The sequence below is a fragment of the Prenolepis imparis genome, unplaced genomic scaffold (assembly GCF_030444845.1).
Source record: "Prenolepis imparis isolate NDT839.2.m4 unplaced genomic scaffold, iyPreImpa1.0 SCAF_9, whole genome shotgun sequence".
Taxonomy (NCBI): domain Eukaryota; kingdom Metazoa; phylum Arthropoda; class Insecta; order Hymenoptera; family Formicidae; genus Prenolepis; species Prenolepis imparis.
Window position 1 is genome coordinate 16,334,472 of NW_028141167.1, and position 24,547 is coordinate 16,359,018.

At 37.4% G+C, this 24,547-nt stretch overlaps 1 protein-coding gene across 2 annotated transcripts in view; it reads left to right on the forward strand.

Moving 5' to 3' along the window:
• The window catches only part of LOC145940282 (alpha-tocopherol transfer protein-like), a 35,669-nt gene extending 12,120 nt beyond the window's left edge, over positions 1–23,549 (forward strand). For both annotated transcript variants that reach the window (XM_083045206.1, XM_083045205.1), the window contains 4 exons: positions 15,616–15,757; positions 15,844–15,954; positions 16,077–16,182; positions 21,924–23,549. In XM_083045206.1, the coding sequence (XP_082901332.1) occupies positions 15,616–15,757; positions 15,844–15,954; positions 16,077–16,182; positions 21,924–22,075 (511 nt within the window). In that variant the 3' untranslated portion in view covers positions 22,076–23,549. The remainder of the gene's footprint in view (positions 1–15,615; positions 15,758–15,843; positions 15,955–16,076; positions 16,183–21,923) is intronic.
• Positions 23,550–24,547: the final 998 nt, after the last annotated feature.

A 24,547-nucleotide genomic window follows, 5' to 3' on the forward strand; every position in this document is an offset into this window, starting at 1 on the left:
GCCATTAAAGGGGTAAATGAAAAATATATTGAATCGCAGCAAAAAAATCTAACTAAAAACATGATCAAGAAAGAGTTTCAGTTATATGAATCTACAGGAAAACGCACTTTTAACTTAGAAGCTATTTATAAGGCAATACTGACTATAAAACCTACTTCAACTGAAAATGAAAGGGTTTTCTCAATAACAAGAAATATAATTACAAAAATAAGAAATAGATTATCTGATAAATCCATTAACGCACTTGTATTTTTAAATGCTTATTTTAATAATAATTAATGTTATGTTATTTAAATATTGCCAATATTTCATTTTTATCTTTAATTCAAGATGTGACTGATTTCTAATATTGTTATATTAAGTATTATAATATTATCTAAAATGTTATTATATAAAAATTAAAATTAAAAGTATTGTTTTTGTTTTTTAAATATTTTAATTTTTTAATTTTAAATATTTTTTAAATATTTTAAATATTTTTATTGTGTTAAAAATAAAATAAAAGACCAAATGAATGATTGATCCACCAGGAGACTGATTCATGTAATGATAATGTAGGTAAAATAATTATAGAATGCCAAATTATCAACAATAAAATTGATTTAAACGATTAATATGTATTTTAATTCATTACTTTCTTTGAATTTATCGTTCTTTGACAGGTTTTTTATATTCTCGATTTCCCGGGAATTCCCGGGAACAGACACACGGGAATTCTTGAGTCCCGAGAAATTAAAAAAGTCGAGAAATCAGAAACTCTATGTAGATCTCAAATTTTTACTCCGCACTATTTCCGAGTTATTTAATTTCACCCCTATGGGGTGGTTTAAAAATTTTTTATTATTACGTAAATTAGTCCTCCCAGGAGCATCGACTAACGAGGTGGATCTTACCTTTTTACTCCACACCATTTCCGAGTTGTTTAATTTCACCTTTAAAGAATGATTTTAAAAAATTTTTACTATTACGTAAATTAGCCCCCCCCCCCAGGAGCATCAACTAACGGGGCGGGTCCCATATTTTTACTCCGCACCATTTCCGAGATATTAATTTTTATCCTTAGGGGGTGGTTTTTAAAAATTTTAAATATTACGTTAATTAGTCCCCCCAGAAGCATCGATTAACGGCGTGGATCTCATATTTTTACTCCGCACCATTGCTGAGTTATTAATTTTTACCCTTAGAGGGTGGTTTTTATACATTTTTACTATTACGTAAATTAATCCCTCCAGGAGCATCGACTAACGGGGAGGGGGGTAGATCTCAATATTTTACTCCGCACTATTTCAGAGTTATTTAATTTCACCTTTAGGGGGTGGTTTTAAAAATTTTTACTATTACGTAAATTAGTCCTCCCAGGAGCATCGACTAACGGGGTAAATCTCAAATTTTTACTCCGCACCATTTCCGAGTTATTTAATTTCACCTTTGTAACGGGCCGCTTTTCCCGATACGGCCGGACGTCGCTCAGTCGTGATCACAAGGTTCGGGAAAGGGCGGATGCGAAATCACAAGACGGTGATTCAGTATTTAAATAAAGAGAACACAGTTTATTTAAAATGATTCGTGAAATAATACAACGAAAGAGAACAGTGCATTACATGCTTCGGATAAATACAATAGAATGATTCGCGAGATAATACAACGAAAGAAAATAATGCATTAAATGCTTCGGATAAATACAATGAAATGATTCGCGATATAATACAACGAAAGAAAACACGGCATTAAATGCGTCGGATAAATACAATAACGTGAATCGCGATATCGTACAACAAAAGCAAACAGTGCACTAACTCCTTCGGATTAATACATAGAGTGCTTCGTGATCAAATACAACTCAAGAGAACAGTACATTAAATGTTTCGGGTAAATACATAAAGTTATTCGCGATAAAATAAACCTAAAGAAAGCAATTGTTACGTCCTGACTTGTGGGAAGGATAGGCCGCAAGGAGGTCGTAACAATGTTTTTCCCGAAGTCTGTGTGATTTCGGGTCGAACAGACTGTCTGGCCCAGAGGGAGGTCAACGACTTGATAGTCGCTTTTACCTGGCTTATCTCGGATGTCCGTTCGTCAGTCCCTTTTCGGTAAGGGAATTAAATCCCTTTTACGCGGGATAGGACCTTGTGCGATCTCAGGGGAAGTAGGAAGGAACGCAGGGGTTTTAACAAGACGCTAAATTTGCATAAAGTAACAATTTAGCATTTATTCAATATTAAACAGAAATAAACAAGAGATGAAAGAGTTAGACATTTGACTCTGAAATGTATAGATAGTTGTATAATTTTATGTGTGTATGTGTCGTGTTTCTACGGTTTCTTCGTCGGTGAGGTCGATGACCTCTGGGTTTTCAGGAGAGTTAGGAGGGGAATCGTTTATGGTTATTACTAGGGGAGAAGGGGATCTAAAAGAGTAGGTGTCTTCTGATAGGGGGAGAGGGGAGTATGAAGGCTTGGGATAGTCGAAAGAAGATGGCTTGCCACGGTAATTCCTTGAATCTATCTTCCAGGAGGTAGATATCATTCGCGTGATGCCAGATTGTCCTACCCCAATCACCTAGTACTACCTGGACCATCCAGGTAGTTTTGTTGATGCTTCTGATGAAGCCGCGTCTCCATGTTTCTTTCTCTTATTCTTCTTCGCTATCTGATTCTTCTAACATTTTTGAAATTATTTCTGCATCTTCGGGGTTGTTTGGATTTAAGGTTTTCCTTTTTTTTATTAGTTTACAATCGATTTCTTCAAGATTTATTGGATTTCTCGATAATGCGTCTGCATTTACGTTAGTTTTTCCGGCTTTGTGTACGACATCGTAATCGTATTCTGATAATTTTAGTCTCCAGCGTAATATTCGCATGTTTGCGTCTTGAGCATTTTTAAACCATAATAATGGTTTATGATCAGTGATTAAGGTAAATTTTCTCCCATATAAATACGGTCGAAAATGTTTGACGCAATATACTATGGCTAAAGCTTCCTTTTCGTATGTGTCATATTTTATTTCGTTATCGGTGAGGGTTCTAGAAGCGTATCGTCTATAATAACCTGCAAGTCCCAAAAATTGTTTAATGTTCTTCGGTGTTTTGGGTCTTGGAAATTGTCGTACTGCTTCTAACTTTTTCGGGTCTGGTTTTACTCCATCTTTGCTAATTACGTGTCCTAAATATGTTACTTCATTTTTTTTAAATTCACATTTGTCTGGCTGTAGTTTTAGGTTGGCTTTACGAAGTCGCTCTATTAACGCGTTATATTTTCGTTCATGTTCTTCTAAAGAGGTAGCATAAATAACAATATCGTCCATATAGACAAATAATTCTTCTCCTTGTAATCCAGTCAATACTAGGTCCATTAATCGTTGAAAGGTAGCAGGAGCATTTTTTAATCCGAAAGGCATCCGGTCGAATTCATAATGACCGAAAGGAGTGTAAATGCTGTTTTATGGCCATCGGCAGGATCCATTTTTATTTGATGGAATCCGGAGGCTAGATCATATACGGAGAAGTACTGTGCTTCTCCTAATTGATCCAATATATCTACGATATTGGGTAATGGATAAGCGTCACCGATAGTTTTGTCGTTTAGCGCTCGAAAATCGAGAAACATCCTCCAGCGTTTGTTTTCCTTCGAGTCTTCTTTCTTTGGCACGATCCATATAGGCGTATTGTAAGGTGATTGAGACGGTTTTACGATGCCTCCTTCTAACAGTTCTTCTACCTGCCTGTTTATTTCCTCTTTGTGTAATTGCGGGAATCTATACTGACGAGTTAATTGGTCGGTCGTCTGTAGTGGTTATTTGATGTTGTAAAACGTGAGTAGTGGTCAATTTTTCTCCAGGAACATAAAATCGATCTTGGCTGTTTGTTATTAATTTTTGTACATTCCCTTGTTCTTCTTTATTTAGATGGTTTAACCGAAGTAGTTCCATAATTTGAATGAATCGAGTTTCTTTCGGTTTTTCGGAAACTACTAGGCAGTTATGTAGATCGATATTTTCTACATTAATTTGTTGTTTTTCTTTATGATTTAATTTTCGTTTTCGTGGGAAATTTTTTATAATTTCTTGAGATTTGTCAAATAAGGATGCTGAGATTTTTGGAGACGGTCCTTTTTTATTCTTAACTGTTTTATTATTTATTTTTTCAATATCTTTATTATATTTTTGAGCTTCTTCTTGAAGATTTTCCATAGTAACTTGAGAGGTTTCTAGTTTATTATAATTTTTAATAGATAATCTAGTTTTCGAAAATGTGAATTTTGGAGAGGATAAAAGATCCTTTGAATTTTTGAAAGAGGATTGTGTCGAATTGTGAAATGAGGTTTGGTAACTTCCCTCCTCGCAATCGACGGAGCTAGAATTTTCTGTCAAGGTTTGGAAATTCTCCTCCGAAATTCTAGAATTTTTTTTCTTTGGGAGGTTTTGATAACCTTCCTCTCCGATAATTTCTGGATTATCGAAATTTTGAGAAAAGGTTTGGTAACTTCCCTCTTCAAGGATTTTCGATTTATTATAATTTTCAGGAGAGGTTTGGTAACTTCCCTCTCCAAGGATTTTTGAATTATCAAAAGAGGTTTGGTAATTTCCCTCTTCAAGGATTTTCGATTTATTATAATTTTCAGGAGAGGTTTGGTAACTTCCCTTTTCAAGGATTTTTGATTTATCATAATTTTCAGGAGAGGTTTGGTAACTTCCCTCTCCAAGGATTTTTGAATTATCAAAAGAGGTTTGGTAATTTCCCTCTTCAAGGATTTTCGATTTATTATAATTTTCAGGAGAGGTTTGGTAACTTCCCTTTCCAAGGATTTTTGATTTATCATAATTTTCAGGAGAGGTTTGGTAACTTCCCTCTCCAAGGATTTTTGAATTATCAAAAGAGGTTTGGTAATTTCCCTCTTCGTGGTCCGTGTTAACGTTAGCTCGGTCGTTATCTGACCCTTCTTCTTTATTATCGATAGTTTCGACATCGTCGTCAAATAGCTCATTCAATGGTTTTAAACGGAGTGTCGGTACCCGAACTTCTACTTCTTCATCTAGAGTGCTTATGATATATAAATATGCTTTTCCAGAAATATTTTCTACGATAGTATCTCCTAGGAAAATTCCATGTTTTATCTTTAATTTCGGTATATATCCTATTTTAATCTCAGGGTTCCCTATCCTCACGAAAAATAGTGATTCCGATCTTGGAGATACTGTTATGGTTTCTGGGGAGAAGAAAGGCACATTAATTCCAGAAATGTCTAAATGTCCTTGAGCGTAATCTATTTTTGAGAAAGTTTGTTTAAAGGAGTCGTTTCCTAATATTCCGGATTGTGGAATCGGAAAATCGTTGGCCACGATATGAAATAATACAGGTAATTCAAAGAGTGTTAGTGTAATTTCTCCTAGGGTATAAACAGGGTAATTGTTTATACCGTTTAATTTTAAAAGATTTGAATAATTAATATTCGTATCTTTGGGCACAAAATCTTCTTTGATTATATTCGGTCCGGATCCTGTGTCTAACATAAAAGTTATTTGAGTGGTATTTTTATCGATTTTAACCTGCACCGTAGGCACGCGACTATGTTTGTCGAGGCTTACAGTTACAGGCCAGATTTCGGGTTCGTAGTTATTTACTTGGCTTGTCGTTGCGCGGATGGGTGTGATGTCCGCTCGGCCCCCGATTTCACACCCGACGTCGAGGGTCCGTTGTAGTTTCCCTGCTCTTTTTCTTTGCGGCGATTGTTACTCGTAATTCGTAATTGACATGTATCAAGAAGATGGCCCTGTTCTTTGCAATATCGGCAGAATAAATTGTTTTTATGCGTTGGTATTGGATTGATTTTAGAGCGGCAATTTCCAGAGATATGGCCATAATTGTTACAAATTTGACACACGATATTAGTATTGCGTTCATTTTGTTTCTTTCAACAATTATTAGCCGAATGACCGGGTTTATCGCACCATTGGCAAATTATTGAAGATTTATTTGTTTGTTGATTAAAGTTATTCTGTCGACATGATTTTGCATTATGACCAATCTTAGAGCATAATTGACAAGTAACGACCTTTTCCTGAATTACGTTAATTGATTGTCGAGATCGTGGGTCGCGTAACCGACATTTATCTGCGCTATGTCCGCGTTTTTTACAAATTTGACAGATTAAAATATCCGTTCCGGTGTTTCCGAAAGGATTTTGATTTTGTGGTGAAGGTTGAGTGAGTTTTCGACAACTACTTGCTGCATGCCCTTCTTTATAACAGATTTGGCAGACTTCTCGAGATCGATTAACGGGTAGCGGTGAATTTTGTCTTGATTTGGCGTATTGTCGTAAATCTATCATTTGTTGAAGCTCTCTTTCTATTTTTAACGCGTCGGCCACGGTTTCCTGTACGTTTAAGTCTCGCGCTATTCTTTGTTCTATTTCGGGTTTTAGTCCTCTAATAAAGCATTTACACATATCTGTTTCTATAGTTGCTTTTATATCCTGTTCAGGCATAGCGTTCCCTGAGCTTCGATATGCCTCTAGTATTTGTGTTCCGAGAAGTTTAACCCGATTCGCGTAAGTGACGACATCTTCATTATTTTTCTGATAAACGCAACCTAATTCTCCTTGTAATTGGTAGACATTTTTGGAGGGACCGTAAATTTTTTTCAAATACGTTGTTAATGCAGCTACGGTATTAAAATCTTGATCCTGTATAGTACGACGCGCTTCCCCCACTATTTGCGTTCTTATAACTTTAGCGAATTCACACTCTGCCTCTTTAGGGAGCATAGATTTTGCTTCCTCGCATCCCTCAATAAAATAATTTAGTGGGATGTTACTACCGTCGAAAAAAAGAACGGCTTCGACCGCGTATTTTAAAGTGGCGAAATGATTAGTGTTGGCCACGTTTGTTAGCGGCTCACCGGATTCGTTGTTAGAATGATCGATTTCAATTTTGACAATCTGATTTTGTGAGCTAGTAGGCTCGACTTCGTCGGAATCGTCGGGCAATTCACTTATTTCAGTTAAATTAGAATTCCCTAAGGAAAAATGTACGTGTCGAGGCGTAGATGTTATGATATTCGATTTAGATTCGCGTGTTCTGTGTGGTGTTTCTAAAGCGGTCTTATAAAGTTCTTCTATTTCGTCTTTGTTCGTTGTACTTTTAGTCCCTTTACTCATTCCTATTCCCAAAGATCGCACATTTCAATCCCGGACGAGCCCCCAATTAAACGTATGTTACGTCCTGACCTGTGGGAAGGATAGGCCGCAAGGAGGTCGTAACAATGTTTTTCCCGAAGTCTGTGTGATTTCGGGTCGAACAGACTGTCTGGCCCAGAGGGAGGTCAACGACTTGATAGTCGCTTTTACCTGGCTTATCTCGGATGTCCGTTCGTCAGTCCCTTTTCGGTAAGGGAATTAAATCCCTTTTACGCGGGATAGGACCTTGTGCGATCTCAGGGGAAGTAGGAAGGAACGCAGGGGTTTTAACAAGACGCTAAATTTGCATAAAGTAACAATTTAGCATTTATTCAATATTAAACAGAAATAAACAAGAGATGAAAGAGTTAGACATTTGACTCTGAAATGTATAGATAGTTGTATAATTTTATGTGTGTATGTGTCGTGTTTCTACGGTTTCTTCGTCGGTGAGGTCGATGACCTCTGGGTTTTCAGGAGAGTTAGGAGGGGAATCGTTTATGGTTATTACTAGGGGAGAAGGGGATCTAAAAGAGTAGGTGTCTTCTGATAGGGGGAGAGGGGAGTATGAAGGCTTGGGATAGTCGAAAGAAGACGAGGAAAGGAGTAAAGAGGTTGAAGAAGTCGAGGGTGATGAGGTGGATAAAGACCCCGAAAATGAGGTGGAATAGGAGGAGGAAGAGCGATTTCTTTTAGGAGCCGACGAGAAAAACCGCTCCCTGAACTCTTGATAATTGTGAAAGTCGTATCGCAATGCCACCAGTCTAGCGAGTGTTCGCATCGGCCGTGAATTATCTTGTTTCCACCGGAGGGCGCGTTTGACCGCTTGGCGGGCAGCGATTTCCACTGAGAATAGTGGTTATTTAAGTCGCGTTGACGGATTTAATTATTTTTACGCGATGTGGATAAGTGTACTCACTACTTGATCTGTACAAGTGGCTGGTCTGTGATGACAGTTCAGTCGACTCTCCGGATGGCTGGATTCTCTCGAATTGCCGAATGAGTAGAATGCTGGCTGGTTGCTAACTGGTTGAGTTTGATGGTCACAGTGAGTGTGTATTACACGGTGCGCAAGTGCCAAGATGCAGCCGGAATGAACGAGTCTTCTTGAAGATTTGTTGCTTTTATACTATTCGTCTGCCCTTCCTGTAGGGCAAAGGGCAGTTCCTGTCTTGTGATTCATAGTCACAAGTTCGGCGTTCTCTAAATCCCTCTTGCGTAAGAAGTTCTTTCTTAATTTGTTCTTTGGTCTGTTGATAACGTGTGTCGAGCGTGATATTTCATCATTACTTATGACTTATCGATTATTGTGTAGGTTTCATAATTTCACCGGTCGAGCTGTTTCACAATCACTGTCTTTTTCCGTTTATTTCTTATAATTAATTTCGGGTCTTACAATTAATACGTTCGCGGAACGCGGATTTATGTAAATCGGGGAGGCGAAAAGAATCGTGGAGTCCACAGGACGTAACACAATGCATTAAATGCTCCGGATAAATACATAAAGTGATTCGTATCGAGATCATATGTTTCGGTCGCGTGTATACGCGGGATTATTGCCCCGGCCCGTGTTTATAAACAGTTTGAAGGGCCGAGCCGGTGAACTGTCTCGAGCGCGTATTGATGTTGACGCGCGAACGGTGACGGCGCGTGAAGAGGGGCGCGGCGGAGCCGAGCGCGTAGCTTCGGTATGCGCGTTTTGGCGTTCGCTCTCTCGTATGCCTGAGAGAGCGTTCGATAGATCGAACGCGCGTTGCGTTATTCGCGCGTTTCGAGCGTTCGTAATCGCGTATGGGGCGCGGGATGGTGTCGCGGTTTTGACCATAGGATATTATGGTGCCCCAGGGACGGTTACCGGTGACGGGAACTCCCGTCCAAGGCAGGGAACTCCCTACCTCGAGATATTGTCCGGTACCGAGGTGTCAAAGAAGGTGAGCGGTTCCGAAAACCGAGAACTCTCGGTAGAGACCGGGCACTCCCGATCCCTTCGGTCGTTCGCTCGTGAATGCGAGGTAGGATCTTGCTATGCGACGGTGGTGAGAACGCCCACCGGAGGCTGAGTACACCCGACCCCCGTAACTCGCCGTTAGCTAGTGTTCTGGATTCTGGTTCGCTTCTAGGAGCTATACTAGCTCTAGAGCGGATCGGAAAACGGAGTGATCTCTCTTGTCTGGAGCCGCACTTTTTATACGGCTCCAGATCTCGATCGAGAGCCTATTCGGCGAACTTCGCTCGTGCTCGGGATTGTTCAAGATTCGGCGCGACGCGAAACGCGGTATGTCGAATGACGGTTGGCATAACGGCTCGAATATTAGATAATTAAAATATGGTGCATCGCGCCTGCTGCATCGCCCGGCCGGTGTTCGCCGGGCGCAGCCTTCCGGTGGTAATCGGCCGGGTAACGGGGGGTCTCGTTACATCTTTAAGGGATGATTTTTACTATTACGTAAATTAGCCGCCCCTCCTTTTCAGGAGCATCGACTAACGGGGTGGATCTCAAATTTTTACTCCGCACCATTTCCGAGTTATTTAATTTCACCGTTAAGGGATGATTTAAAAAATTTTTTCTATTACGTAAACTTAAGGGTGGTTTAAAAAAAATTTTTACTATTACGTAAATTAGTCTCCTCAGCAGCATCGACTAACGGAGTGGATCCCATATTTTTACTCCGCACCATTTTCAAGATATTCATTTTCACCCTTAGGGGGTGGATTTTGAAAATTTTTACTATTACGTAAATTAGTCCCCCCAGGAGCATTGACTAACGGGGTGGGTCCCATATTTTTACTCCGCATCATTTCCGAGATGTTCACTTTCACCCTTAGAGGGTATTTTTTAAAAATTTTTACTATTAGGGGATGGTTTTTAGAATAATTTCCTCCTTCAACCCTTTCGCATAATTTTCTTTTTATGCCCCTCTCTCTTCCTCTCCCTACCCTTTTTTCAACTATCTGGTTCTCGTCCGATCACTACGGTTAAGCAACGTCAATGGACGGTCACCCATCTCGGACAAGATGGCGGCTGCCCGACATCTAGCGGCCTTTTCGTGAACCTGGACAAATCCGACGACGAATCAGAATGACACATTTTCAGCCGAAAAATTATTTAAAAAATCAATATCTCTGGAACTAGAGCAGCTAGCACTATGGTTCTGGTCTCATTTTAAAGAGAAAAATTTTCGCTTTCAATCGATATAGTCATTTTTCAAAAAAAGTGATTTGATTTAGGAGATATTTTATTTCATTATTTTAGATATGCCCAAAATCGTCCTGGTTCCGGTAAAAGATACACAGTAGCGTCTCTCGAGGAACAAAGAAAAAGACAACGAAAGATAACTTAGCGAGACGCTACCGCGTCTCCTGATATATTTATTACAAATTTAATATTACAAAAAAAAAATAATTATAAATAATATATAACAGTTTTTTATTATATATATGTATATATTGCGACGACTTTTTTCTTCCGATTCACACACGGCAAACCGGACGGATGGAGCCGAGTCGTCTACAAAAACGGGACAGATATATTGATTAATTAATTCGCGCGTGTGAGCTAAGGTGTCGGTCGCTCCGCGCGTACCGCAGCGGAGAGACAAAGGCCGTAATTATCAATAACGATGCTTAGGGCGCCAGACACGATCTTTCACGCGTCAATCCGCGAAATAATCCAATGCGAAATCTTGGCCGAAAATCCGCTACGGGCCGGTCAGCTCTCCTAACGGTAGAGGGGCAGGGTGGTGTTGCAGCGAAACCAACAGATTCGAGAATATTAAAATCGCGAATGTTAAACGCAAGTGTTACAATCTACGGGACGAGACGAGACACGAAATAACGACTTGATATATTTAATACTATTGATAACAGAAATTTATTATAAAAAGAAATATAAAGAGATATAAAGAAATATAAAGAAATATAAAGAATTATAAAGAAATATGCGAATTAACAAATACAAAATTGAGAGGAAAACAACGTGTTACGACAATGCTAACAGAATACGAAGTCCTCGCTTCAAGTATTACTTACGGTAACTGAGATTTACAAAAGAATAATAATACAACAACGGGACTAACAATGCTAAGAAGGCGAAATCAAAAACCAAACTAAAGCCGGTTAACAATAATCATGAGATAGTCTCGCGCGGCACAATTCGATATCCTTCCGACGGCCCGTGGCCGATATCTCGCTCTCTCTCTTACTCTCGCGTTCGCGCTCTCGCGTGATCTTTCTCACGCTCGCGCTCTCTCGCCGATGATCGTGAATATTATTTATTCTCGCTATCGTAACTACGTTACGCGAACTCTCTTTCTATACGCTTTTCAATCGGATCGATAAATAATTCCGCGACGAAATCCTCACGCTACAACGACATTCACTCATACGCACGACACAATTCTACTAAGACGCGACAACGCACAGTCGCGATACGTAAACCCGACCGAATCCCGGAGAGACGATAATTACGCGTACTTCAATTGACGTACTGACGGTCTCGGAAACTCTCGCCACTTAACGTCGATCGCTCGCAAACGCTAAAGCACTAAAGGTCGGGCCGAGCCCTCACAAATTCCTCTAATCTATAGTCACACAAACAGCTCGCGACGACGCTAGAGTGGCTAAGGCCCGGACATACATGAACGTAATTAATATAGCGTACACGGGTAACTTCACCGATAACTATTCTCTCTTCCTGAGCACCCTTGCGTCTTCGGGACTTCGGAATCTCGGTAGCCTCGAGATCAACTGACGCTCGGTAACGGGCACGCACCACGGAGGACAGGCAACACAAGAGTGTCGGATCTACTGCCCCGAATCGATATCGGAACTCGATCCTGCGCGAAAGGGGTTGCGCGGACGCCCACCCAATTATTGCTTCGCACGACTGATCGCCGTCGCGCGGTTTTTGCACGGCCGTACTTAGGGCGACAGCGCCCTTATCGAGAATTCGCGATAATTGTTGTCGGCGTTAATTACGCCGCTTTCTTGGCGGCTTCGCCGGTCCTCGGGCCTTGTAATATCCGGAGGGGTGTCCGAGATTACTTTTCAGTCTCTCCGAACGGTAGCTCGATAAGATCCGCTCTCGTGGATCCGGGGTGACTTCCTCGCCCCTGCGATGTACGTCATTGCCCTGTTTTGAGGATTGGCGTGATCCGCGCTGTAACGGCCGTGTCTTTGAGTCAGCCAAATGCCAATTTTTGTCAATAGTGTTGTTTCGGATGGTTTTTATGTCCTTCCCAAGTTGTCTGTATTATTTCGTTCGGTCCTCTCGACAACGCTCCGTGTACGATAAAAAAATAAAAATAAACGCGAATTAATAATATAATTTCGGTATCGCAAGCCGTCTCTGCGGGGAAAATCGGTGGCTCTCGTGCTCTCTCTCTCTCTCTCTCTCTCTCTCGCGTGGCGCGGCCGCTTGGCCCTTGCCCCGCGATTTCGGCTGGAGGGACGCGCGTCGTGACGGCAACGTCACAATATATTTATACTACAAACAATAAGACAGAAAGATGATGAAACAGTAAAACAGACAGAAAATAAAACGAAGAAACGATGGAATCAATAAATTTTATAAATTTAATATTTAAAATACATACCTTTTGTGACGCGCGAGTATGTTAACTCTCATTACATACATCATAATTACACACAATCTGTCAAAACACATCCCTAACTGTTAAAATAATGACATAGAGAAACGATGATAATATTTAAAATACATATCTCTTCGCGTGAGTATGTTAATTAACCCTCATTACACACATCATGACACACAAACTGTCAAAATATACATATAATTGTCAAAATAAAATATCGATATTTGTCAAAATAAAATATCGATATTTGTCAAAAGCGCCGCTATGTGACTGAATCGTGAGATGTAGAATTTCCCGGAGACAACCAAGGAGAAGAAGACGTTTCTTAATCATATATTTTCTGTTTTGGATTTTGCATAATAATATCTTTGGTTATAGACCACGTAAAGCAAAAATAAGGACATTTTCGTTATATAATTAGGACCCAAATTATCCATTAAGACCATTAAGAACTCGATCGGTTCAGTCGTTATATGAGATCCGATAATATGAGGAACTCGCAACTAGGCCGTTCGCGTATACATATACATATACACGGTGCGTCTCGCTATCGCTACGCCTTTACTTGGCGCGAGACACTACCGTGTTTCTTAATGTATGTATATACAGGATGTTTCTGGACTTTTGCGACAAATTTAAAGGGATGCTAGATCTCGGCAAATTGAACAATTTTTGTTAAGTAATCCGTGTCCGTCGATGCCTTCTTAAGGCACGAGACTTCGTTGAACATTGTTGATGGTTACGTTATTCCTTATCCCCGATACAAAAATTTAGTGCATATGACACCTGTCGATACTGGAAATGAGCTCATCGACAGGATAACAAACGCATGTGATGTAATTCACTCCTGTGGAATATTCATGGAATACGTCTGAAATTTTTTAAAGGATGCGTCAGTCAATGGATTATAGATGCAAAGTATATTGAGATGTACTGAGGTTGCAGATTGCCATTTTGAATATTTGTTGTAATAAAATAAACAAAATAAAATTTTAAAAAAACGTATGATCTTTTTATTCTAATCTAACTATATAGAAATCAAACAGCGTTCAACAAGGCAAAACACGACGCTTAGCGTCTTAAAAAGGCATCGCCAGATACCGAGATTAGCACCCCTTTAAGTTTGTCGTAAAGGTCCAAAAACATCCTGTATATACAGGGTGTTTCAGGAAGAATGGTCAGCATTCTAGAACATGATTGTACATATCATTTTAAGCAAAAAAGTTTATATAAACATGTTCTATTCTGAACGATTATAAAGGTACAACATGTTCAAGTGTAAGAATGAATACATTTATTAACTTAATAGAACCAAATGCTATAAAACAATTAAATTTTCATCGTTTCTTGTTACCATGGTTACGAATATAAACATTAGGTCATGTTTGATAATTATCTGTTAGTTTAAAATTTTTGGTTTCTAGTGTAATTAAAATGGCTCATATTCGCTCATGGCAAAATTATTATTAATTAAAATTGAAATTATTGTTTATTAATTAATATTAATTATTCAAACGTTTTATAAGCTTAAAATTTTATGTAATTGTTTCATAGAATTTGATTCTAATAAGTTAATTAATGTATTCGTTCTTAAGACTTAATACGTTGTATCTTTATGACCGTCCAGAATAGGACACATGTTTATATAAACTATTTTACTTAAAATGATGTGTACAACATACATGTCCTTAAATGTTAACCATTTCTCCTGAAACATCATGTGTATCCATATATAAAAAGTCCCGGACCCCTGAAATATCTCAGAAGGAATAAAATATAGAAAAAAAATATTAAATACAAAAGTAACAGGATTCAAAGTAGAGCACTTGATGGTGACCTTGATCTCAGAGGTCAAATTTAAAGGTCATTTCAAGGTCAACTTAATTTTTTTTAATAGAATCACCATATTTTTCTAAATAGAAACTATATTTCTAAATAGAAACTATATTTTTTTTACATAAATCGATTCCTTGCAATATTCTGTATAAATGTTATAAGAGTAGGATAATCAAAAAGTTAATAGTTTATGAGATTATTTTATACATTAATTTAATATAATCTTATATATAAACTATGAAATATCTCGTAAAATATTCATTTTTCGATGATCTTATTATACCTTAATTCTTTTATGCACAAAATAATGAAAGAAATAAATTGATGTAAAGAAAACAAATAATTTTATTTAAGATTTCTATATTTCACTCCTTCCGAGACATTTCAGAGGTCCGGGACTTTTTCTCCACGCTATATGTATATAGTTGAACCTTGCTAATTCGAACCTCGCTAATTCGAAAACCTCTACAAATCGAAACAATATTCATTTCCCTTGAGAAAACCCTTTATAAGTCGAAAAAAATACGAGATTAACTAAAAATTTTAAAGCAGCGTTTGATCTCTGTAATTCGAATTTTTGAAAACAAAGCCTCTGTAATTCGAATTTTCAAAGGCAAAGCCTCTGTAATTCGAAACAAACTGTTAATATTTTGCATATTAAATGTTTATTTAAACTTATTTGACACTATATATACTGTAAAAAATATTCTTAAATTTAATGTACTTTTAAATTTAATGTACATTTGCGATCATTTTTATAGATTAATGTTATGTTGTAGCTAAATAAACAAAGTAGCTAAACCTCTATAATTCAAACTTTATTCTTATACACCTCGATAATTCGAAAAATTTTATAAGTCAAAACCTCTACAATTCAAAGAATTTTTCTCTTCCTTTCAATTTCGAATTAGTGAGGTTTGACTATATATACGCACAAACATTTTTATCCATCTTTGTAAAGATATCAAGATGAAATCAATAAGATACTATATACTATTTCCTAATATTACAGATATATCTTTATGATGTTTGAGACACGTGCAGAGGAAGATGTAGTTAATTCCGAGGTTATCATTTTTGATTGTGGCAATTTAACTTTCAATCATATTATAAAGTTTACACCACCTGTATTAAAAAGAGTGCAGACTATTTTGGTATGTAAAAAATTTTTTATTTTACTATATACATAATATATATTTTGTAAAAATAAATTTTTATTATTCTATTAATTTATTTAAAGGACTCATATTGTGCAAGAATCAAAGCAATTCATATGATAAATGCACCAAGTTTTATCGATATTTTCATATCAATAATTAAAACAGCGATGAAAGCAAAGCTTGTAAACAGAGTAAGTATAAATTAAAATTCAATTAATGAAAATTTATGCGTAATTATTACATAATTTTTATATTTTGTGTGTATGGATTGAAATTATTGTTCATAATTTTAATTACTATTATGACATTTTAGATCCGCACTTATACGTCTGGAGTAGAGTCATTATATGGGATTATACCAAGATCACTTTTACCAATAGAGTATGGCGGTGAACAATCATCAATGAATATTATTGCAGGTACAATATTCTTTCCGAAAAAATGCGTATGAGTTTTATCATTGACTTTATCTCGAATTTTCATATTTAAAGCGAGATGTTAAAAGATTAGAAAATAAATGATAATATTACACTTAAATTATGTTAAATATATCGCTCGTGGGATCTTAAGGAGATTATTGGAAAACATAGTGACACTCAGATTTATTGTTTAAGTCACTGAAGCAATATATATTTATTAATAAAAAATTATCCCTTCTCACATGTGACTAATACAATAACGTAACGGGATGTGAATCTATATCGATAAAAGCAAATATAAACCTGTGAAAGAACCATCCTCGCGCCATCTATTAATTTTGAGTAACGTAGTAACTGAAAAGCCATTATGGCGATTAATACGAGGAAAAATTGTATATCTCAACACACCCCACTCAATTTGAACGCTACAGATAATTTTTGGTTACAACAAAAAATGAAGGGAGGGGTCTTTAGATCCAGATAAGCCCGCACTTTCTTGCACAGCTCCAATGTTTGTCCTTCGGTAGGGCTTTGGTGAGGAAGTCAGTAACCATGTATTGCAGTGCTCGGAATTAGTTGCCCTTTTCGAGCCGATATCTGAAGCGACGCCTTTGCTCCCCCACCATCGTTCGAGGATCGACAGCCGAGCCGCCGATCGCTAGGGCAACGTTATGCCTCAGGAGTGTCTACAAAAATTGAATGACGATTTCGCGGAAGTTACAATCTTAACATATTTTTTTTTGTAGGGACACTCCTAAGGCATAGCGTTGTCCGAGTGATCGGCGGCTCGGTCGTCGAGCCTCGAACGGTAGTGGGGGACCGAAGGCGACGCTTCAGATATCGGTCCGAAAAGGGCAACTAATTCCGAGCACTGATGTATTGTGTAAATATATGCTCGAGTCTCAGGAGACCACCAGAAATTACTTCTCGTATAAAATGATACCTTATGTCAATATGTTTGGTTCGTGGATGGTACATATGATCACTTGCCAGGTACTGGGTTCCACGATTATCAACGTAAAGCGTCAGCTCAGCCATATCTGAAAAATGTAGTTCCCTGAGTAAACTCTGGAGATATCTTCTGGAATCCTTCTTTTAAGAGCTTCATGCTGATATATTCGGTCTCAGTGAACGATAACGCAACAGTGCGTTGCTTCTGGGATTTCCAAGAAATAGCACAATTTCCAAGGAGGTATACATATCCTGTATAGGATTGTCTGTCTATAAAACAGCCGCTCCAGTCGGCATCGGAATATCCGAGTAAATTATTATTACTTCTTCTGTATGATAATCCAAGGTCGATTGTCCCAGCAAGATATCTTAACACCCTTTTAGCAGCGATCCAATTTTCTTTGCTATAATTGTTATTAAATTGTGCTAACCTGGAAACAGTATAGGCTAAGTCTGGTCTCGTACTAGTTGCCAGGTACATAAGGGCACCTACTAGCTCATGATACGGATACGAGTCTTCTTTACAAGCAGGTATCTCTTTTCTCAGATGTTTTCAGATCTTGAGAGTTAATTTGGAAAGTACTAATAGGATTACAGTCCTTCATACGGCATTTAGCGAATAAATCAATCGTGTAGCCTCTTTGTGAAATTTTTATTTCACTATCTGCTTGATAAATCTCCAATTCTAGACAATTAGTAGCTAGACCAATATCTTTTATCTCAAATTCTTCCATCAACTGTTGTTTTACTTCATTTATTAAATTTGCATCATTTGAAGCGATTAAGATGTCATTTACGTAAATCAATAATGGTAATATTTCTTTATCGCGATGTGTCTGATATAAACAAGGCTCTCTCTTGGTAGAAAGTAAGCCAATACTTGTTAATTTCTCATTGAGACGTTTATTCGATTGTCTTCCTGCTTGACGTAATCCATATAAGGCTTTATTCAGCCTACAAGCATTACTACCAGATTCAATCAATAATTGTTTCAATAATTGTTGCAAATCATTCAATAATTGTTCAGCTCGTCTTTTGATTTCCGGTTCAGTATTCTTCCGTAGGATTAATATCTCGAGCGAGTTTTTCAGCATATCAGGCACGTCCATTATCACCTCTTCATCCAGGTGTTTATTTAGAAAAGCAGTGACCACATCAAATTGCCAGATCCTTAAACCTAGTTCTGCGGACAAAGCCAGCAATAATCTGATGGATTCCATTCAGGCCACAGGTGCAAAGATTTGGTGGTAATCTGCCATATTTCTGATTATACCCTTTAGCAACTATCCGAGCCTTCCTACGAGCAATGAATCCATCTAGATTAAACTTGTTTGTTAGGACAATACGACAACCAACAGTCTTTTGATTATCAGTTTTCTTGATGATATCGAAAGTGTTGTTTTTAATTAGACTTTGTATCTCAGTGATGAGAGCATCTGTCCAATCATCTCGGTTATCACCTGACAAGGCATCACGAACCACAACTTCAGCGGCCCCTGTGAAATTTGTTTCATTATCAGCGAAGACATCATCATCAAGATCGGCTGCATCTGGCAACCCAGCTTCTTCTTCTTGATCAAGCGTGCTACTTGTCCTGTAGAGTTTCCTGGGTCGTCCGGGCTTTCCGGTCCGCATAAACGAGGTCGACCTGGAGCACGCTTAGAGAATTCATTTAAAAATATAATATCATTTTTACCATGATCCGGAACTTCTCTCTGTAACGGGGTTTTTGGTGTCCTCGACACGCTTCGTTGTTGTAGAAGTGGTGAACCACAGCGACCAATACTATCCTTTCCTATATGTGCCCTCAATTTTTCATGTGATAGGTATGCAGGGAGAATATCAGTCTCTTCCTCTAAAGGTGTTGAATCCACCAAGATTTCATTTGAATTGTCAGTCAATTGAAGTAATTCACAAATCTCTTGATCATGGATCGAACTTGCATGTGAGACTTCTAAAAACTTAACATCTCTGCTGATTACAACTTCATTCTCTTCGGGTAACCAAACGCGATAACCCTTGGTCTCACGTGGATAACCTATAAATATACCTTTTATAGATTTAGGTGCAAACTTGTCTTTTGTAGGATCCTTATCAAGAATATAAACTTCTGATCCGTAAGTCCTCAAGTAACCGATATCAAGAACATTACTTGTCCACTTCTCGTACGGTGATATGCCATTTAAAGTACTTGATGGACAACGGTTTCGAATATGGCAGGCGAATATAGCTATAGCATCAGACCAAAATCTAGGTAGGAAGACCGGAGTCGATTAGAAAGCATCGTGCCATATCCAGTAGAGTATGATTCATTCGTTCTGCAAGGCCGTTTTGTTGTGGCCTGCGAGCGACAGAATATCTTTGTTCGATGCTATTCGAATTTAACATTGACTCAAATTCCGCATTGCAATACTCTTTGCCTCTGTCAGATTGAATTGCTTTTATCTTCATCCCAGTCTGATTCTCTACTAAATTCTTATAAAGGTTGAATGCTTCGTATACTCCCCGCTCTTCTGTTTAAGGAAATAAACTTCGCACCATCTTGTGCTCTTGTCTATGAAAGTAACGAACCATTTAGCACCATTTATGGATTGCACGCGTAGTGAGCCAATCACATCGCTGTGTACTATCTTCAGTTTCTCGGTACTTGCAGCATTTCTTTTAGGAAATGGCAAAGCAGTCATCTTTCCTTTGAGACATACTTTACACTGCTTCAATGCTTCAATCTCTGCTTTTGATGACAACGACTGTCCATGATCCGATATAACCTTGGTCAAATCCTTGGTATTTAGATGTCCTAGCCGATTATGCCACATCCACAATGCAGATGCACTGTGAGATACTTCCGATGCACCGGCATAGTCATCATCTTCTTCGACAAAGTACAAATCGCCTTGACGTTCTGCCTTCATTTTGACGGTCCCCTTTTGACCTACAACCAAGGCAGAATTGTTTCTAAAAATTACTGATCCACCCTTGTCTGTAATTTATGCCACAGACATCAAATTGGTTTTCAAATCAGGAACAAGCAGGGTATTCTGAAGTTCGATTAATCTGTGACCTTGAGGACTTGAAATAGGTAGTCGCACTGCTCCTTTTTCTTCAATAACCGTTGATGTATTACTTGACAGGTTGACTCTCCCTTTACTAAACGAGTCAAGCGTGTTAAACAGGTTTCCATCACCACATAAATGAGCTGTACATTCACTATCCAGTATCCAACCACGTGACTTCGGACAGTTGCTGGAAGTTTGATAACCCTCATGGAATACAGTATGACAAGCCAAGTATGAATCATCCACAACATTTGCACTCGGCTTATTCGCTTGCTTCACAGGATCTTTCATGGATTTATCAGACTTATCAGAGTTATTACATGCCGGACAATTTGCGACCTTGTAACCGGGCAAATCACATTCATAACAGTGGACATTCTTGGATATATTATGTGAGTCCTTACCCTTAGGCTTGAATTTCTTCTGTCTCAAGCGGGACTTGGCATTTTTCTTGACCGCTAATGCTCCAACAATATTACTAACAGTAGACTGAGCTCTGACATCATATTCTTCGAGTATCTTGACCTTGAGAGCATCAACTGAAGGAAGCTCATCTCGTGATTCTATTGCAACTCGGAAATTGTCAAAGGTAGCTGGCAGAGCTGTACAAGAGCATAATAGATAGTAAATCTCCATTTACCTCAACCGTCCATCGCCGCCAGCTTGTCGACAACATCAAAAAATTTTGCCATATGTCCCTCACATCATCGCTATCATTCATTCGTTGAAGAATCAGCTGCTTGAGAAGCGTAGCCTTTCTAGCTGGACCTTTAGAAGCATAAATAGATTCCAACTTAAGCCAGACCTCGCGTGAAGTCTCTAAGTTTCGGACTTGAGCAAGTTGAAAAGGATGTATCGGCAAAATTAGTTCTGATCTGGCCTTCCTATCATTCTTCTTCCAAGCATAGTCGAACTGGCAGTTGAATCCGCACTCGGAGTTTTCCTTGGAAAGGGACTGTCATCATTGACATACTCCCATAGATCGGCCTTTATCAACAATGTCTCGATTTGCATCTTCCATGTGTCCTAGTTGTCTTTAGATAAAAACTCAATACGAGTTCCATTAATCGTAACGCCAGACATGTTCGCTAGATTAAATCGACACGTGGCGAATAATAACCTCTAAGGTGAATAATAACTCCCTAAAAGTCACGAATATCACTTCTCACAGAATATAAGAGCCTAGGCTCATAACCTGTTAAATATATCGCTCGTGGGATCTTAAGGAGATTATTGGAAAACGTAGTGACACTCAGATTTATTGTTTAAGTCACTGAAGCAATATATATTTATTAATAGAAAAGTATCTCTTCTCACATGTGACTAACACAGTAACATAACCGGATGTGAGTCTATATCAATAAAAGCGGATATAAACTTGTGAAAGAACCATCCTCACGCCATCTATTAACTTTGAGTAACGTAGTAACTGAAAAGCTATTATGACGATTAATACGCGGAAAAATTGCATATCTCAACATATATATGTATTTATATATAGTAAAAAATATTGTTTTTTTTAATCATCATGTATCCTAACATTAATTATTTATTTTTCGTAACAAATTTGTTTAATTTAATATTAAGAATTTAAATTTAAGAATCTTGAACTATTTTTTATTTTAATATTTATAATATATAATATTTATTATATAATTAGATATATTATATATTTATAATATTTATAATATAATTGGAGAATTTCAGTTTTAGATTTTTATGATATTATTTCAGATATGTGGCAAGCAAAATTGATAGAACGAAGAAAATGGTTTCTGGAGCAAGAAAAAGTTAAAGTTAATGAATCTCTCCGATCGAATTCTGTAATAAATCCAAACGATCTGTTCGGAGTTTCAGGAACATTTCGACAATTAAACATTGACTAATATAACTATTTTTGTAGATGTATATGCGTCATGTGAAAGTATAGCAAAACTTGTACCAGTGAAACATTAAAGTTGCAAACCCATATAGAGTCGTGTATAATTATAAACCTCTCTTCACGCTGGAAGTTGCAAACTTATAGAAAGTCGTACTAATAAAAAAAAATAATGAAAAAAAGAATAAAAAAAAAGAATAACAAAACACAAGAAAATAAAATTTAATTTAATAAAAAAATTAAAAATTAAAAATTTAAGCCAAAGTTTTTATTATTACGATTCTCTATGAGTTTGCAATTTGCAGCGTGAAGGGAAGTTTATAATTATAGGATTCTACATAGGTTTGTGTGCAACTTCTAAGCGTGAAAGAAGGTTTATAATTATACAACTCTATATGGGTTTGCAACTTTAATGTTTTACTGGTATAAGTTTCTATACTTTTACATGGCGCAATTTATTTGATATTGTAAGACTACTGGAATAATTTAAAATTTCCTCTAAGGTAATGTGAATATAATATAGGATTAATGTCAGGATTTTTATAATATTAAACAAGTCCAAATTTAATATATGCTGTTTAATATAAATGAAAGAGTTGGATTCTCAACACACGTTTTCACAATCGATGTTAGAATTTCTTAATATTCTATACAAAGTCTTATTCAGATTTTACAATGAGTTAAACAATAACCGGATCGGCTGTATATCAAATGGTCGATGCAATTAAATACAAAATCAAAGTACGATTGACTCTCAATAAATTCTATCGACCGAACAAATTGACTGTTGAACGCGCAATGCTCTCGGAATCGATATTTCTCTCCTCGATCAGCCTCTCGTTCCGCGAGAGAGAGCAGACGACGCATTAGGGAGAGCAGACGACAGAGTGGGGTTGGAGCAGACGACAGTTTTAGGTAGCGGTGCTCCGATAATTTCATCTTTTATATAAAAACTCCTTACAGCTCGACCATCCTGATATTACATACGTCCCGAATGTATTTATAAAGTTCATTTCCCTTCTGGAACACAAAGCAAAATAAAACATTTTTTTAAATGTTACAACTAACTTTTATAGAATAAATGTTTTGCACAAATATACACATATATATACAATGATTCTTAATACTAATAATTATTACGAATATATACAATATATACAACATATACGCTGTTTTTTATACGCTGATATTTTAAATGTCTTATTGTTTTTCTACGGGCTTAACCCACGGTTTTATTTTATCTGAAGATAGTATAGTATTATAAGGTTTCTGCGTTATGTTAAAACCGGGTATATCCGTGATTACGTAGCGATTTTTATTTAAAACTTTTGCGACCTGATAAGGTCCTTTATATTTTGCTTTTGTTTTTTGACTAACTCCTATTTTTGGTTGAAGGTCTCTTACCAAGACTAAATCCCCTTGACTGTATGCTGTTGGTTTTCGGTGATGTTTATCGAAATAAACTCTATTATACTCTCTTATTTTTTCGTTCGCTTGAAGAGCGATATCTCGAGAAATGTTTCTTTGCTCGTCGACTTTGTTTTGAATGTTTGACCATGAGTCAATAAAGTTTTTCAAGTCTTTGTCTTCATGACCGTGTTGGTCGTAGCCAAATAACAATTTTGAAGGTGACGTTTTAACTGACGAATTGTATGTGTTATTGATCACGTATTGAACTTTTTCAATCTTATTTTTCCAATCGGCAGGAGTTTCGATAATTTTAGTTAGACTACTTTTTATAAAACAATTTACTCTTTCTATTATTCCGTTCGCCCAAGGTGACGCGACAGCTACCTTGTGCAAAATAATGTTTAAACCTTCTAAAAAGTTGGCGAATTTTTTAGAGGTAAATGCGGATCCGCGATCCGAGACTAATTTTACCGGTTTTCTGAAAACATAGAAAAGAAATTTCAATTTCTCACAAACTTCTTTCGCGTTCATTGTCTTAGTTGCGAAAAGACATGTATATCGCGAAAAGACATCGATAACCGCAAAAACATATTTATACCCATCCGAGGTTTCCTATAACGGCCCGAAATGATCAACATGTATAATTTCAAAAGGTTTTTTTGGTGGCGGATTAATTTGTGACTCCTCTTCAAATCTATTTACTGACGAGTTAGCCAAAAGACAATTAATACATTTTTCTATATAAATCTTTTACGCGTTTACGCATAGACGGGAACCAATACGTCGCGCAAATTCCTTGTACTGTTTTTTCGGGTCCACAGTGTGCCATTTCATCGTGATATGTTTTTATTATATTTACGACCATCGACTCGGGGACCGCAAAGCGAGCGCATTCCGGCGTTTTTTTGTATACGAGTCCGTCAATCAACTCAAATTTTTCGCTCGGCGAATTCTAACTCCCGAGCTATTTCTTTTAACCGGGGATCTTGCAATTGACGAAATTCAAGTTGTCTTTCAAGAGGCATAATTTCTATCAAAAGGATTTGACGGCTCAATGCATCAACATGCG